At 39.9% G+C, this 17,383-nt stretch overlaps 2 protein-coding genes across 2 annotated transcripts; one reads left to right on the top strand and one right to left on the bottom strand.

The window, feature by feature from the left end:
* Positions 1 to 3,240: 3,240 nt before the first annotated feature.
* LOC105026079 (serine/threonine-protein phosphatase 2A catalytic subunit alpha isoform) lies at positions 3,241 to 9,484 on the bottom strand. Its single transcript, XM_010897293.4, has 7 exons — positions 8,965 to 9,484; positions 8,268 to 8,477; positions 7,841 to 8,014; positions 7,516 to 7,605; positions 4,995 to 5,156; positions 4,614 to 4,732; positions 3,241 to 4,452 (listed from the first exon to the last, which is right to left on the bottom strand). Exons 1-7 carry the CDS (start codon positions 9,064 to 9,066, stop codon positions 4,380 to 4,382), a joined length of 930 nt encoding a protein of 309 aa, XP_010895595.1. The 5' UTR covers positions 9,067 to 9,484; the 3' UTR covers positions 3,241 to 4,379.
* Positions 9,485 to 13,816: 4,332 nt separating this feature from the next.
* LOC106023663 (ATP synthase subunit O, mitochondrial-like) lies at positions 13,817 to 17,173 on the top strand. The gene is made up of 3 exons (XM_013133427.3): positions 13,817 to 13,958; positions 16,539 to 16,625; positions 16,791 to 17,173. The coding sequence occupies exons 1-3, from the start codon at positions 13,854 to 13,856 to the stop codon at positions 16,899 to 16,901; spliced, it is 303 nt and encodes a 100-aa protein (XP_012988881.1). The 5' UTR covers positions 13,817 to 13,853; the 3' UTR covers positions 16,902 to 17,173.
* The last annotated feature ends 210 nt before the right edge of the window (positions 17,174 to 17,383 follow it).

Raw genomic sequence — 17,383 nt, 5'->3', positions numbered from 1 at the left:
ATCTTAGTCACAAATATAGCCTAACGGACTAAGGTAAACTTGGTAATACCATTGCTTGCCCTATTTATTGCGTTAATGCTTCTTGGAGTAGTGGTTAGTACGCCTGACTGTAGTCGCAGGTTCGAAACACCACCTTGATGATTGTCGATATGTTTAGATATCCGTTAAATACATTTCTTACAAATATATATAAGCGGCCAATTTCAAACATTTTGACATATATTTACCAAATGTATTCAGGAATATATTTTCCAAATGTGTTTGAAAATATTTTTTCAATTGTATTCAAAATTATATTTAAAATACATTTATTTTCCGTATGGGTTATGTTGTTAAAAATTAGCAAACTGTCAGAATCGATAGACAAAGCATACTGGTAGACGTACTTTGAAGCAACATGTTATACAGGTGCACTACACGACGTTTACTACTTAATTTGTTTTGTGGCTATTACAGACAACAAATCTTGCGTCCCATTTACGTTTTACTACAACGCATGGCTGAGTGAATAGCTTGGCGTTTAGTAAAATGTTGTTCCTCTAAGTCCAACAGAGGAAAATCTGACTATCCACCAAATATTTCCAGTCATTTAAAAATAACATGTCCATAATGTCTAAGTGAAAAATGAAATCAACAAATTGTTCGAAATTAATTACAATTAATTACAATCAATTATATGCAATTTTCAACTGTTTCCACTTATTCTTAATTGGATAGAGTCCATGCTTTGACTGGGACACTCCAGGACATTGACCTTTGGTTGTATGTTTATGGTGAAGTCTCAGTTTTCATGGAGGTTTTCTTCCAGGACATTTCTGTACTGCACATCATTTTTGCCCTCTTTCTTCACAAGCTTTCCAGGCCCTTTTGTAGAGAAGCTTCCTCATATCATGATGCTGCCATCACCATGCATAAGTATTCTCAGCATGTTGTGTGATGTTAGGCTTGGACCAATAATAGCTCTTAGTGTTGAAGCCAAAAATAGAATATTCCTTCCACTTGGTTTCAGAGTCTCCCACAAAAAACTCAAGTTGAGATTTGAGGTTTTCTTTTTGCCACTCTCCCATAAAGGCCACTTTTGTGAAGCACACGAGCTACTGTGTCAGTATGCACAAATGTATGTCTCCCAACACAACTGTAATTTAAAGTTGCCAAAGGCCTCTTTGTGGACTCCTTGACAAGTGTCCTTCACACCCAGATACTCAGGTTTTGAGAACAGCCTGTTCTAGTCAGATTCACAGTTGTGTAATAATATTTAAATTTCTTAACAGTGCTTTGGGGCATATTTAGTTGCTTTGAAATTTTGTGATATCCTAACCCTACCACTAATTCTATTCCAGATATGCTTTCAATGTTCCTTTGTCATTAAGATGTAGTTTTTGTCAATTGTACTAACCACTAAAATTGAATCATGTGAAACATCTTAATTTCACAGTTGAACTCTATTATATATCTAGCAAATAAACTGCTCAAAACAAGTCAGGGAACACTTAAATCACACATCGGGTCTCAATGAACGAAATATTAAAGATCAAAATCTTTACTGTACATTGTGTAATTCGTTGAGAACAAAATTACTTAACAGTCAATGGAAACCAAAATCACCAACCAGTTGAGGGCAGGATTCAGCCTCACACCGAAAATCATCGTATACAATTGAAATCACAGGCTGTTCCAACTTGTGTGAATTTCATCATGTCAACTCATAATGTGACTGTACAGTGTATGGCCCTGTATGCACTCCCAATAACATCTGGTCATGCCCCTGATGAGACGGCGGATGGTGTCCTCTTAGACCTGGATCAGGGCATCATTGAACTCCTGGACAGTCTGTGGTGCTACTTGTCAGCGTCAGATGCACCTGTAATGTCCCAGAGGTTCTCAATTGGATTCTGGTCTGGGGAACATGAGGGCCAGTCAATTGCATCAATGCCTTTGTCATCCAGGAACTGCCTACACACTCTGGCCACATGAGGCCAGGCATTGTCCTGCACCAGGAGGAACCCAGGGCCCACTGCACCAGTGTAAGATCTAACGATGGTTCTGAGGATTTCATCTCGGAACCTAACAGCAGTCAGGGTACCGTCGGCTAGCACATGGAGGTCTGTGCGACCCTCCAAGGATATGCCTTCCTAGGCATTCAGTGACCCACCGCCAAACTGGTCATGCTGGATGTTGTTGCAGGCGGCATAACATTTCACCATGGTTTCTCCAGACTCTTTCACGTCTGTCACGTGCTCAGTGTGAATCTGCTCTGTGGAGAAAACACAGAGCCAATGGCAGACCTGCCAGTTCTGGTGTTCTGGTGGCGAATGCCAATCGAGCTGCATGGTACTGGGCTGTAAGCACAGGTCACACTAGAGAATGTTGGGCCCTCATGCCACCCTCATTGAGTCTGTTTCTGACAGTTTGGTCAGAAACATGCACACCAGTAGCCCACTTGAGGTAATTTTGTCAGGCTCTGGAAGTGCTCCTCCTGTTCCTCCTCACACAAAAGAGCAGATTTCAGTCCTGCTGCTGGGTTGATGCCCTTCTACAGCCCTGTCCAGCTCTCCTTGTGTAACAGCCTGTCTCATGGTACCTGATTCACAATCGTTTATGCTTCCTAACTGTTTAATACATTTCTTTGAACAGTTTACATTTGGTTGCACCACAGCTCACTTAGGTGTCCCTGGGTGTAATACTTATTCAGTTATTTTCTGATTAATATTTCTAATACATTCATAACTATTTGATAAACAAAAATCACTCACATTATGGACTTTAGTGTTTATTTGTGGCAAAACGTCCTCATTAAATACATTTTGAATTCAGGTTGTAATACAATGAAATGCCGAAAAGTCCAAGGGGGGTAAATACGTAGAAAGCCACTGTACATTTGAAAGGAAATTCTACTTTTCCACTGGCATCATTTGTTTACAGGTTAAGTCTATTAAATTGTTACTGTTGCATAGAAGCATTGTTTTCAATTATTTTAAAAAGAGGGCATGGAAGGTTCAAAACTAATCTGTGATAGGACATACTAGTATCCCTGAACACTGCCATACTCTGGCCTATAAATTAATTTACAATAAAGTACTGACCTTTTCCAGTCTTTAAAACATATCTATTTTTCAACAACGAATTCTTAAACAAGAACATTAAATGTCTTGCCTCCTTGCCATGTCAAACACCTAAGATTACATATGCATTTAATATACCAAATATTCTTGTCTCCAAATAATATAAAACCACAAAAGGTGCGACTTCAAATCTTTATTATATAGCAGAGGTTGCAAAACAAAAGGTTATCAATAACAAGGTCATTTTGTACCAGGGTTCTGATATTCAACTGAAATACGTTTACTCAACTAATGGATAATTGATTTTCAAAAAGATGACCTATTTGCTCTGGGTGAAATATTAAAAAAAACAACACTGTAGTTGTCATTGCCAAGTGATACAAAATAAATACAAAAGTGCAAAGAGAAAGAAAGAATCGGATTCAACCCTGAACACAATGTTCAATTCACACAAAATGAGCCATTAAATTTGTGTGAACATTTTTCACATATCTACATTTCATGTTTACTGCATCCATTTCATATGAGGCCATGCCAAGTTCAGATGCAGTTACAGTATATATTGGTTCCTTTCTAGTGGATTATAGTCCTAACACAGGGCTTACAATTAAGCGTTTTCTCAGCAGATTAATTCATATAAAGCAGAATTTCTTCCTGACAAAACCAGCAGGTACTGTGAGACTGGCCAGAGCTGGAATGAAACCCTATTCCCTTTCTAGTGTACTACTTTTGAGCATTATTGGAAAATTCAAAAGTAGTGCAATAAAAAATAGAATAGTGTGCAATATTAGACATAACACTGATCTTCCTAAAGAGCAATTATTTTCAGAAAAAAAAAACTAGATCATGCAGAGAGGGTGAGACAAGACTGGAGGTGATTTTGATGGATTGTGGTTGGTGTAGGTGCTGCGGTCATCTGTTAAAGATTAATGTGACATTCTTCCATTTTACACTGAATTATGACACACGTTTTGGTCCATGTATACTGAGAGATGGATGCTTTATTTGTCATAATCAATGATGATTGGTGCCTTCCTTCTCCCACTTTCTTCTTCCAGTTGACTAAGTCGATTTTACCAGGGGTAGGCAACCCTGGTCATGGTGAGATGAACACACGGTTTTGGACTGAACCAAACTCGAAGACGGGCTGCGTTGCATTTGATCAATCAATTAATTGGTCCATTAGCTCAGTTAGTCTGGTGTGGCGCCTAGTAAGAACAGAATCCTGTAGCTCCCCCAGCACTCCAAAAACAGGATTGCCTACCTCTGTTTTATATCAATACTTTACAGGCGGTGAAATTATAATTATTGTTATTATTACAGGAAGTAATCAGGAGTGCGTCGGGTCACATGCGGTTCCCCTCTGCGTGGGGCGGGGTCAAACTGAAGGCTGAAACAGAAACAAAGGCAACAGTCAAACTCAGATGTAATATTGTGCCTTGGAGGAAAGAACTGTGGGCAGAATACAAATCACTGCCAGCAGCGTCACATTGCTCATGTGCCTATACCGCTGTCCCACATTAATACCTTTGGTGTGAAGTAATTACTTACAAGGAGTACTTGAGCGTGTCATCCAGCTCCATGATGGCTGCCTGGTTTCCACAGCGATAACAGTAATTGGGTGCACTGAAGATGGTCACCACGTTACGATCATGGCACCAGTTGTAACCCTTTAAAAACAAAACATTTGAGTGCGTTACCACTAAAAGGTAGATCTAGAAATAGTGAAAGAACAAACAAGGCTTGCAAAGTTGTCCTCACACACACTTGAAGAAAATGGGCAAACAAGCACATGTCAAAGAAACCCAAGATTATCTACAATGTCTTATGCCCTCCAACTCAGATTACATACAGTAATGTCCCAACCACTGTCATTGGGCTAGCTGGTGTACATGTTAAAAAGTCCTTAGAGGATCAGGTACTTCACTGTACCTCCATGACCAGTTGGTGGGCTCTCGAGACCAGAGTGAGTCCATTAGCGTGGTTAAAGGTCTCTGAGATGTCCTGTCCGAAGGTGTAGCCAGCACCACGGGGAGAGATGCCCCAGCCCCCTCGGTCATCAGGGTCCGACCACAGCAAGTCACACATAGGACCCTGCAAAAAGAGACATGTTAACAATAGTTTCTAGGGGCCTTCAGTTTCGAGGGACCTGTATTTACAAGCATCTGTAACCAGGTGCTCAAATAGAACTTGATTCTATTTACAGAAAGTGTTGTTTTCCCTTTTATCTGTGGACTAATCCTCAAAATAAATGTTTTTGTTTGACTCCAAGCCACAGCCTACAAAGATTTAGTAGAGAGGAGAAAAATCTCAATGTTTCATGCATGTCTCAACCTGTCCCTAAATAATAAAGCTTATACACATAATTGGGCTTTTTCTCTGTGTCAGAATCATGTCTAGTTGGTACAGACAAAATCTATTTAGGCTGGATTACTCATGGTATTAGAACACAAGGCTGATTTCCTGGGCAAGCCTTCTGACTGTCAATTGGAGAAAAACAACATCCCATTGCTCTAAATATATATATATATTTTTTACGATTATAAATTCAGCAAGCCATCAAATTCATTAATGCTTGCCAGCTATTTATTGTAGTTATCTAAATCTTGTTAACTAAGATGTGCCAAGTAGGTTTTCACCAGCTCAGGGTTTCAGCTAGGCATTTGGTTAAATACTGTGCTCCATGTGGGCACGGCCAGTAATACCATAATACAGTTGTGCTCAAAACTTGGAGAATTGGTAATATATGTACCATTTGTAAAGAAAACATGAGTGAGCAGGCAAAACACATCTTTTATTTCTTATGGGATTCAAATTCAACTGTAGCTCATAGCAGAATGGCACGATCATAAAACGAAACATGGCAAAAAAGATTTATTTTTAACTGACCCCTGTTCAAGTCTGCATACCCTTAGTTCTTAATGCTGTTTATTGTCTGAGGCCCTGAATTCTTGCAGGTGGTATAGCTGCCCATTCATCCTGGCAAAATCCCTCCAGGTCATGCAAAGTCTTTGGTCGTCTTGCATTAACTGCACATTTGAGATCTCCCCAGAGTGGCTCGATGTTATTAAGTTCAGGAGACTGTGATGGCCACTCCAGAACTTTCACCTTTTTCTGCAGTAAACACTGGAGGGTCAACTTGGCCTTGTGCTTAGGGTCATTGTCGTGCTGGAATGTCCAAGAGCACCCCATGTGCAGCTTCAGTGCAGAAGAATATAAATTGTCTGCCTGTATTTTCTAATAAGGCTGCATTCATCTTGCCATCAATTTTCACAAGATTCCCTGTGCCTTTAGAGCTCACACACCCCCAAAACACCAGTGAGCCACCAGCATGCTTTACAGTGGGGATGGTATTCTGTTCATTATAGGCCCTGTTGACCCCAAACAAAGTGCTTATGGTCTCCAAACATAGTGCTTACGGCTGTGACCATAAAAGCTCTATTTCGGTCTCGTCACTCCAAATTATAGTGTGTCAGGTATATTGTAACCAACTTTTTTGTGGCATTGGTGCAGTAAAGGCTTCTTTCTGGCAACTCCACCATGTAGCTCATATTTGTTCAATTATCGTCATATTGTGCTCTTTGAAACAACCACACCCTTTCCACATCTTTTTCCAGAGCAGTCTGTATTTCTCCTGATGTTACCTGTGGGTTTTTCTTTGTATCCCGAACAATTCTTCTGGCAGTTTTGGCTGAAATCTTTCTTGGTCTACCTGACCTTGGCTTGGTATCAAGAGAACCCAGAATTTTTCACTTCTTAATAAGTGATTGTACAGTACTGACTGGCATTTGCAAGGCTTTGGATATCTTTTTATATCCTTTTCTGTCTTTATAAAGTTTTGACAGTTCTTTTCTGCTCCCCATGGCTCATTATCTGGCCTGCTCATTGCATCCACGTGAGAGCTAACAAACTAATTGACTATTTATACACAGACACTAATTGCAATTTAAAAAGCCACAGATGTGGGAAATTCACCCTTTATTGCCATTTTCACCTGTGTGTGTCACCTTGTGTCTGTAACAAGGCCAAACATTCAAGTAAACTTTTGATCAGGGCCATTTGGGTGATTTCTGTTATCATTATGATTTAAAAAGGAGCCAAACAACTATGTGAAAATAAATGGCTTCATATGATAACTATCCTTTAATAATGTTTATTTTATTTTTTTTAATCAGTCATATTTTCAAAATCAATGGCAAAATTTCACAATTTATGCCAGGATATGCAAACTTATGAGCACAACTGTATCTTGGCATGCTACAAGAACAGCACATCACAGCATCTGAATTTAACCCAAACGTACATATACAAATATTGGTGGGCACAGACATCTACAGACGACAAGACATCCACACCAGCTAATACTTATTATACAACAACCTATTGGGCATCTATTCTAACTGGTACACTCATACGGAGTGTCTGCAAAAGTGGAATGTGAAAGTGAACTGACCTCATGAGGAACCTCCTGTAAGCGATCCAGCGCTCGGATGTGTTCCAGTGTGTCTATTGAGGGTGACAGCCCACCATGGAGGCAGAAGATCTGCAAGACAACAACCAATCCCCTTTCAACTACATTAAAACCTCATAACATGGTATGGCACATATGAACATTGTGTTAGGTTTGAAAATATTAAATGATCAATAAGCTTGTTTTGTAGAGCATACTGCTAAGGAATTGCACAGCTATGCAATAAACCATTGGAAATCTTCAGGGACAAACACATACATTAATGTTCAAATGCCTCCTGATATTACATTAAGAACTAATAGAGTACCTGGTTGTCAACCAAGGCAGTGAGGGGTAGATAGTCAAATAAGTCTGTGAAGTACTTCCAGACATTGGCATTGCCGTATTTCCTTAGGCACTCGTCGTAGAAGCCATACACCTGTGTAATTTGTCTACTCTCGTGGTTCCCTCTGAGGATTGTGATTCGTTCCCGGTACCTGACCTGAAACAAAAACAGCAATTACTAATCCATTCATGAAACAAAGCATGTGACAGTGACTGACAGACCTCTGTTCTCCAATCAAGCAATCATGGTTTAAACTAAAGGTAATAATTTTAGTACCAGCAGTAAGCCTCAACCTGTTATAGAAGAATCTTGACCTCCCGATGTACATTACCTTATGTCCTCCACTAGAATTTATTTGCACAAAACAATGAGTTGTTAAAATGTATCAACAAAAGTAGACAATAATTACCTTGAGAGATACCAGAAGTGTGACTGTCTCTACAGAATAGTATCCCCTGTCTACATAGTCTCCCATAAAGAGGTAGTTGGTGTCCGGAGATTTCCCTCCGATCTTAAATAGCTCCATCAGGTCATGGAACTGGCCGTGAACATCTCCGCACACAGTGACCGGACATCTCACCTCCTGCACGTTAGATTCCTTTGTCAGGATCTCTTTGGCCTGGAAAGGAGTAGAGGAGAGCGAAGAGTTTTGGGTTAAGAATTTAGAGGATGGGAAAATCGGGAATAAGGAAAGGGGAGGGAGTTTGAATCGGTGGGTATTTCTTGTTTGAGTTTTTAGAAAATGCATGAATTAAGAACAACGATACCAAGATGAAACTGTACAGAACTACACGCGTATAGAAATGCAACATCGACATTACCACCACCAGCAAGGCAGGAACTCAGTCAAAGCCGGTATGCACACCGCACAATGTTAATGCAATGGCAGCTCCGTCGCCATTTTCAGAATAGTTAAGGTAGGCGCTAACAGCAGCATTAAAAAGCCGGTGGAGTAACCAATTTTCTCGGACCAATTACATGGTTGCTGCTAACATTGTCGACAAACACAGTTAATGACAACTAAACTAAGGTCTTCCCGATGTACTTTGGGTTTACTGTAGGTTGAGTTCAGCCAAATCAGGCTGAATTAGTTAAAATGACAGTACCTTCTCGCAAAGGGCTTTGACTTGGTTTTCCGAGAGCTGCTTGCATTCGCCCAGCTGTTCAATCCACCCATCCAATTCCTTAGTGAATGACTTATCGTCCATATCAGGTTATATTTCAGCTAGCTAGCTAGGTTACCTATTGAAAACTACTAGTATAGCTAATGCTAGTTGGATAGCTAATGCGTTCCGGTCATTCACACAATTTTCTGATTTAGTAGAAAACGAATACCCGAGCTACAGTACCCTATGTAAGAGATAGGTTACTGACCCGGTCTTAAAAATATATCAGCCCTACTCGCTACTTTAAAAAGGCGCTTTGCATGTGCTTCAATCTCCAATCTTTATGAAAAAGCTAGAGAAATAGGTGGTAGAGCCGTAGCTAACTGCAGAAAACAGCCTCAATGAAATCCCGTTGACCCAACCCTGCTTCTTCCCAGTGATTCTTCCCGGAGCAACAACAACCTGCTTTCGCTGGACTCATTAATTAACCGAATGGTGGGCACTGCTACCACCTACAGATTGAGAATGGGAATTGCTCTATATATATCTAAACCAAAAAAGCTAATAAGTATAACAAATTATTTTCAGATGCATATACGACAATAGTGCAGGTACCGCAGTGCTTGACTTGGGATAAAATAAGTACAGGAACGGACAAATCGCACAAATCATACATTTTGATGGACATAGTCCAATGACCGTTCCGGTCAAAGTCAACCACTGATGTACAGTAACAACAAAAAAGCAGGGCTTTGGCTGCATGGAAGAAAAAAAACTACAATACCCACCTGAATCTTCAGACGAGATAAGATACGCATGCGCCACGAGCTGAAGCCTAGACGGTTACAGGAAAAAATGGCAGAACTGTTGAGGCTAGGAGGGCAGCATGTAAGGCTCAATTTATAACCTTTATTTATAGCTATATTGTTAAATAAGATACAGTCAACCGAACTGTTCTTCTAAACCACAGTTAGTGTTTATTTTTAGGATTTATGTGCCTTCTAGAAATTATACGCTGGCTTTGCCCGGGTCGTCATTTGGAATTGGCTCTCTTCTCAGTTGACTTCGTGTACCTGGTTCAACAACGGCGAAGTAACTACATTGTTATTAGGAAATACATTTCTTGTTGTGGTGTTCGTGTTAACAAAACTGGCATTGACAAAACCGTAGAATTATATTCGCTAACACAGTGTTTAAGTCTAACACTTCCCCGAGTTGGTTTGTTGGAAAGGAGAATAAAACACCAGGAGTCAGGTCAATTATCATACCGCATATTCCGTTTATTACAAAAGCTTTTGGAGACAAGTGTCGCCGCACAATGTCTAAGGATCAACAGTCAACAGATCATTTTTATACTTCTACTACGCCCAAAAAGATAGAGGCGTTAACTTACAAAGCAAGTGTGCCATTGGCTCAATCCCAGTTCTATTCCTTATAGGATAACTGCAAGTATCCCCTTGCCCCCCTTCTGGTTTCTGTCTTGTCTGTCCGACTATGTGTGTGTGTCTCTGACCTGTGACCTGTTTCTCACAAGACAGACATACTAAATCTTTCTCTCCCCGGCAACCGCTTGAACAGGGTGTCCTATTCTCCTACTTGCTCCTTCAGTTTCAGCTCATATTACAAACAATTAATATTTTGTTTCATTGGTTACAACAGCTTATAACAGTTCACTAACTTATACAATCAATACATCTACAACAGCCTTTGGTAAAAACAAAAACAGCGATAATGCAGTTCTTGTAGATAACCATGGAAGAGCTTCTTGCACGTCTCTGCTGGTAGATTCTCTTGTGTAAAGCAAATCACTTCCGTTCTGCTAGATTTGAAATGTGCCTCCCAACTGCCGTTTTCAGATCTTCCATCAGGTTTTCAATAGGATTTTTGTCTGGATGTTTTGCTGGCCACTTTTCAGCTTTGTCTTGAACAATTCCTGGGTTCATTTTGGGGACATTGTCCTACTGGAAGATCCATTATTTTTTTAAATTGTGACCTTGCTTTCAGACATTGGGATTAATAATGTAGTCTGGCTTTTATGTATCTCAGCAGTGTGTCTCTTACCATACAACCCCTTTCATTCGAACAACCCTTCCCTGTAATCATCCATCAAGTTCTATTGCAACAAGCCAGACAGGGAGGTTGGCTACAGTGGTATGGGCCTTAAACTTTTTTTTATAACATTACGTACAGTGGAAACAGGAACATCAAGGTCTCTGGAGATGGACTTGTAGCCTTGAGATTGACAGTGCTTGGCTGCAATCAATCATGTATCTGACCTTCAGAGAATTCTCCAATTTTCTTTTTCCCTCAATGCTCGTTACAGTACACAAAGTGACACAAAACAGGAGAATTGAGTCCTTGTCTCTGGTCATACTAGTTAAATTAGTGTTTTTTTAGGCCGGGATTGCAGTTGGCTTTCTAATTAATTCTAAAAAGTGTCTGATGTGGTTGAGGTCAGGCAGACAGACCAATTTTTTCACCCTAATCTCTACAAACCATTTCTTTGTGGACTTCACTTTGTCCAGTGGGGCATTGACATGCTGAAACTGGAAAGGGCCTTCCCCAGACCATTATTCCTCCACCAAACATTACATTTGTCACTTTTCGGCCACGTTTTCTTTGTATCCACCAAACCGAGATTTGACTGTCAGACTAACAGATGCTGCAGCGTGATGCATCACTCCAGGAAACACTTAATTGCTCCAGATTCTAATGGCAAAATTTGACAAACTGACTTCTGACCTAACACTACAGTGTGGTCCATTCTATTGCCGTTGTTTATCTATGGAGATTGCACGGCTATGCCTTTGATCCTTATTCACCCGGCAGCAATGGGTGTGGTTGGAATAGCCAAATTTACTAAAGTCAAGTTTACAATAATATCCTGGAGGTTTATTTGTGGATTAAGGTAATATTTAATGATTGATTCATTTATCTTGTTCAACTGCACCCCAAAGGAATATATATGTGGATACCCAAAGATTTCAGATTTTCAAGAAGAATTTAGCATTTCTTTGAATAAATTGTAGGTGGCCAGTACTTTTGGCCATTATGTTATTTTTTCATATTAAGCAGGTGGCCAAGTCATTGACAGTTTGATTTCTTCTTTCAGGCCTGCCACTTCCACACTTCACTGACCAAGCAAGCACTGGTCAAGGTAAGCCAGGGGTGTCCAAACTATTCCACGGAGGGCCATGTGTCTGCAGGTTTTTGCTCTCTCCTGGTACTTGATTGACTTATTAGGTTACTAATTGGTTAGTTTCTACCCTCACCTGGTTGTGTAGGTGTGAACTAGCAACCAATGTATAGGAAAAACCCACAGACACATGGTCCAAATCAGGACATTGCTGTCCAAGCCCAATGATAAACGTACGTTACTGACATTAAGAATTATATAATTTACAGCCATGGTGTGTATTCAGACCCAGCCATAGGGTACAAATATTTAGCCACATTACAGTGTCACAGAATAATCAAGATTTAATATTTATATACAGTTAAGTCCAAAAGTATTCATACCCATGCCAAAATTTGAGCTATAGTGAATTTGTATTTCACCAATAGGTTTTTTTTCTGGCTGGAAATGATATAAATGACAAAACCCAGTAAGACATTGTGCTGGAGACACAAATTAACAGTGTAACTATTTCTGTTCTTAGCCGTGCCTTGCAGTTGAATAGTAACTGACTAGAGAACTACTGCAGGTCAGCTGTTCTCAATTTATAGGTGATTAGAATGCTCTCTCATGGTGGAAATTACAAGACCATTTTAAATGGTATAGAAACTTGCATTTTCTCAAATGTGCAACAATTTAAAGGGGTATGAATAATGTTGGACATGGCATTTTTTGTAAAAAAAAATATGTGTCTCCAGCACAATGTCTTACCGTGTTTTGTCACTTGTTTATGTCATTTCCAGCAAGAAGAAACCTATTGGTCAAATAAAAATTCAACTCAAAATGTGTCATGGGTATGAATACTTTTGGGCTTAAGTGTAGATGATCTAGTCTCCTGTGATTACAGATAATCCAAACACATCTACTGGATGCATTGACTTTGGTGAATATTCCTTCTGTGCCACATGTTCAGCCTTCTTTATTTTAGCCCCGATTCCAGGTGTATGGTGTGGAGGGTCGCAATGCCACCGCTCTTTTCTCGGCAGCCGGCAAGCAGGACAACCTGGAACAAGTGGAGAAGGAGCTAGTCACAGTATCTGTGAGTCAATCTCATTCACCTCCACACACACCTCTGTCTGTTGGGGGCTTCCCTGTCCCTTAAACCTGATTGTGTGCCTGTCTGTTTCATTTGAAACGGACTCAGTTGTTTTTAACTTGTCTTTCATGAAGCTAGAAATAGATTGGCATCTATGCTGTCTAATTTAACAACCATTTACGTAACGTTTTGATTTACCTCAGCATCTTAGTTAGTGCATTGAAGACAGCTAGGTGGGTGAACCACACAACCCAATTATAATAAACACATTTGACTCTTATTATACATTTATATGGATTAATTTTAAACTAAGTTCTGAAGTGTGTAAAGTGCCTTGGTCCATATAATTTTTTTTGGATGACCCACTCATACAATGCTTTTGTTTTCAGGCCCTAGTCAAGGACATAAAAAGCTGTCTGGTATCATGGCAAACCCTCATGTGAAACGCAGCATTAAGCAGCGGACCTTCACTGATACCCTGACCAAGAAAGAGATGTCTCCCATCATTGTCAACCTCATCAGTTGGTAGGATGTCCTTCACATTTATTTTCGTGTTATATGTAGTAGTTGTTGCCTTATTGTCAGTGTTGTTAACTTGTAATGTGCTAAATGCATCTGATGAAGACCATTAAAGCTTTACTTGAATGGGTTTTTTCCCACATCCAATCCTCAGATGTTATGGCTGACAATGGCCGCCTGACACTGACATCCGATGTCCTCTCAGCCTTCAGCAAGATGAGTGTCCACCGTGGAGAGGTCTTTGGCAATGTCACCACTGCTCAGGTAGGCTCTGACATGCATCAACCATGGATTTTGTGACCTGTGGACAATGAAGAATGGACTCTTTCAACAAATTCAGTCTTGGCCCGTACGGGATATACAACTTTGACATAGAAGCGTACCATCTAAACTGCTCTGTCAAAAAAAACACAGGCTGGGCTTTTTATTGTTCAATCTTATTTGTCGGTGTGGGGAAAATATGATGTTCATCCTGTGCAATTTTAATACACAACTACATACATTTTTTGAAATATCCAAGTTTAAAGGTGCCCTATGCAACTTAATGCTACCTATCGGCAATGAGTTGTATACCGGTTCTATAACTCCATTAGGATCTGACATTGTTATTACTAACTACGAGCATAATGACCGATTTGAAGCAGTGTCACCTCCAACCGTTGATGCTGGAACAATGAACACAGACTTTTGTTTCAAATGGAGTTAAAGTTGATGTTCCCTTTCCATAACTACAGAACACAGAATAAACAAAGTAAACAGCTAAACCAATCAGAACATTACTTGGGCTATCTACTGTGTTAGATGCATTGCCATATTTCAGAGACTCATTGATGGCTACTTTTTGAACATGAAACCATAATCGTGCTTGCTAGCGCTAGCTGGAACAATAATATGCGCACTTTGACCAGTTTGCACCTGGGAAAATCTAGCTAGAAGGCAATATAATTATTTTGAGCAATTATATTGCCTCTTCTGAGCAATATTTGCTTAAGCATAAGGTTTAGTCAAACAACACACAATGCATGTTTGTTTTTCTTAACATTTTGCAGAGAACACCAGGTTGTAAAACTATTTTCCAGCAAGAAATGGAATCAAGGAGTGTCTGTTTGGACACAACTTTGCTCGTTAGCTTATTGTCTCAACCAAAGACTTTGGTATAACGTATCTGGGCTCATACAAATAGAATAAACAAGAACATTGAATACATTTCTATGTGATGTAACCTACTTGTCAAGCAGAAAGGTTGCCAACTCTGCTTCACTGTTCACACAAACTGCAGCTTTCTCCATCAAATGCAAAATGTTCCCTCGTTTATGTTCGCATTGCTTATGTATATCTTAGTTTCTGGAGCGTTCAGTGTATGCTACATGTACCCGAACAAAGCTTGTCATTGGCCTTCACCTCACACACCTTCAAGGAAGTACACGCCTACGAGCATCCCGGCCTTCTACGTTTTACTTGCAACCATGGCACTGGGGATAGTGTCAGTCCTGGATATTTTTAATGGAAAATGCTGCATAGTGCACCATAGTGCACGCTACTTTTGTCTGCTTTTACTAACAAATGTGAACTCTGCTATTGCCCCAGTGGGAGTGGAATGGGAAGTGCATGAATTTCCCCTCCTCCAAAAATCTAAGTCCACCCAAACATGCTCATAGATTGTTGCTGGGAAGCTTCTATCAGCAGCATAGCAGTTTTATCCACATAACCGGGTATAAAAATTGTGGAAATGGTAGGCTATAAGTGGAGAAACTAGTAATGACTTCACACAAAACCACAAGAGTAATGAAGAGAGTTAAAGGACTGCATTAATTAACACATAACTGCACATATGGTACTATGCCCAAGTCTTACACCACTTGAAAGGATTTTGCTTGGCAGTAAGTGTTCAGTTGCTCGTAAAAATGCAATATAACGTTAGAATAAATACAAAATAAACATGAATACAAAAAAATGCACAAGAACTTCTTGAGTTGTCCAAAAGGTATTTGATATTATGTGAAATGGATGGGAGAAATTTGAATTAACTAGTTGAATCAAGTTGAAGACAAACAAAAGGCAAGTACATGTTTCGACACTGAATATCCCTGTTACGTTTCAACCCTGAGAACCTTCACATCTTTGACTGATTGGGTTTTCTGCATGATACTGACCCCGTACACACGAATAAAATCTACTTGGGTTGGAAGTCTACAGTTTGAATGCATCCAGACTGGGCAGCTCAGAGCCCCAACCTCAACATTATTGAAGTTGTGTTAAAAGTCATGAACTTAATAAGAAGAATTATGGCAAATCCTGCAAGAGGCTTAGAGGAATTTGTCACAGTGCTACCATAGTAAATAGCTTCGGTTTTGCATTCTGAGGGAGGCCACACAAAATAGTTTTGAAAACTATTTTCTAAGATGTCCTTATTTTGCTTAGCACTGTACATGTATAATAACTCAGGGATAAATATAGGGAGCATTCAAAGAAGGCCACAGTAACGACTAACTATGGAAAACAACCTACAAATGTTGCACAAGTCACTTTTGTGCACACATCATCCCAAAAGTCATTAGACAAGAGTTTAGACGTTGCTGTGCAGGACTGAGCTGAACTTGCTCTGTCACCGCTTGGAGGAGATTGAACAGTGTATGTGACTCAGTCGAAGGTTGTTCGGCCCTCTAGTTACTGCCCAAGCAACCTCAGTGAGTTGAAGCTCTGTGAGTTTGAGTGGGAGGACCATGGTGCAGCTAGACTCTTATGTTAATCAGTCACAAACAGGAAATGTGTAATCATTTTTGGCATGTTAGGCATAACTTCATTTAATTCAGTATATTATTTTGCCCTGTGTATTTTCAACAGCCTCTAGATGCTGCCAACCTCCAAGACCTGAAAGTAGCTCTGAGTGGATTCTTGGCAAAAGGAGAGACTCTGAAGTTGGAGTCTAAGGTAGGATGAACATGGAGAAGGCTTCTGAATAGTAAATACTTCCTACTTATGTCTGTTTGATGTTCTAAACATGTTAGAGTAATGTCAGCTCTTATGACAAACCTCATTACAGCGTGCCAGATGTACTGGTTTGTACTTTCTGTCTTTTTGTTCCCTTTTCTCCAGTCTGACCCTTCCATCCTCGGGGGAATGATTGTCAGCATTGGGGACAAATATGTGGACATGTCCACCAAGACCAAGATCCAGAAGCTGACCAAGATAATACGGGAGACCTAAGCACCCTGTCATCTGGGACACTAGTTGACAATCCATTCATTATGTACATTTACATTTGGGCTATTTATCAGACACTCTTAACCACTACGTTGACCATTGCCATGCTTGGGAAATGTTACCTTGGAGTTTGTGTCAAATCATTTGGTCCTGTGGACTGAATAAGGACTTTATTACTGGGTGGTGACAGTATGTTAAGGGAGAAGTGTTATTTTTCATTTTCCATCTGAAGTTGTGACATTAAAGCTAATATTACTGTTTTAAGATTCATATTAAATGTGAAATATTATTTGAAATCAAATGGATTTGTTTCTTTGTTTCCTGTGGTTGAATTTTCTGGATGAAGTCTGTATTGCACTAAAAGGTGTATTAGAGTACAGTACGTATTGTCCATATTGAAAAACTTGGAAAAATACTGTAAAGTGAATGTGCTGTATGATGTGTTTTGCAAACTAGGTTGCCTTCACACTAAAGTCAGGTTAATC

Source organism: Esox lucius, chromosome 4, assembly GCF_011004845.1.
Source record: "Esox lucius isolate fEsoLuc1 chromosome 4, fEsoLuc1.pri, whole genome shotgun sequence".
Classification (NCBI taxonomy): domain Eukaryota; kingdom Metazoa; phylum Chordata; class Actinopteri; order Esociformes; family Esocidae; genus Esox; species Esox lucius.
The sequence above is the reverse complement of the archived record's forward strand: the minus strand, read 5'-3'. Positions and strand labels throughout refer to the sequence as shown.

Excerpts from the sequence above, each read along its gene's own strand:
- LOC106023663 (XM_013133427.3), top strand. The coding sequence starts at position 13,854 with ATGGCTGACAATGGCCGCCTGACACTGACATCCGATGTCCTCTCAGCC. Across the intron at positions 13,959-16,538 it reads GCAATGTCACCACTGCTCAG|CCTCTAGATGCTGCCAACCT; the intron begins GTAGGCTCTGAC and ends TATTTTCAACAG. Across the intron at positions 16,626-16,790 it reads CTCTGAAGTTGGAGTCTAAG|TCTGACCCTTCCATCCTCGG; the intron begins GTAGGATGAACA and ends CCTTTTCTCCAG.
- LOC105026079 (XM_010897293.4), bottom strand. The coding sequence starts at position 9,066 with ATGGACGATAAGTCATTCACTAAGGAATTGGATGGGTGGATTGAACAG. Across the intron at positions 8,478-8,964 it reads TCAAAGCCCTTTGCGAGAAG|GCCAAAGAGATCCTGACAAA; the intron begins GTACTGTCATTT and ends ACTCCTTTCCAG. Across the intron at positions 8,015-8,267 it reads CACTTCTGGTATCTCTCAAG|GTCAGGTACCGGGAACGAAT; the intron begins GTAATTATTGTC and ends TTTTTGTTTCAG.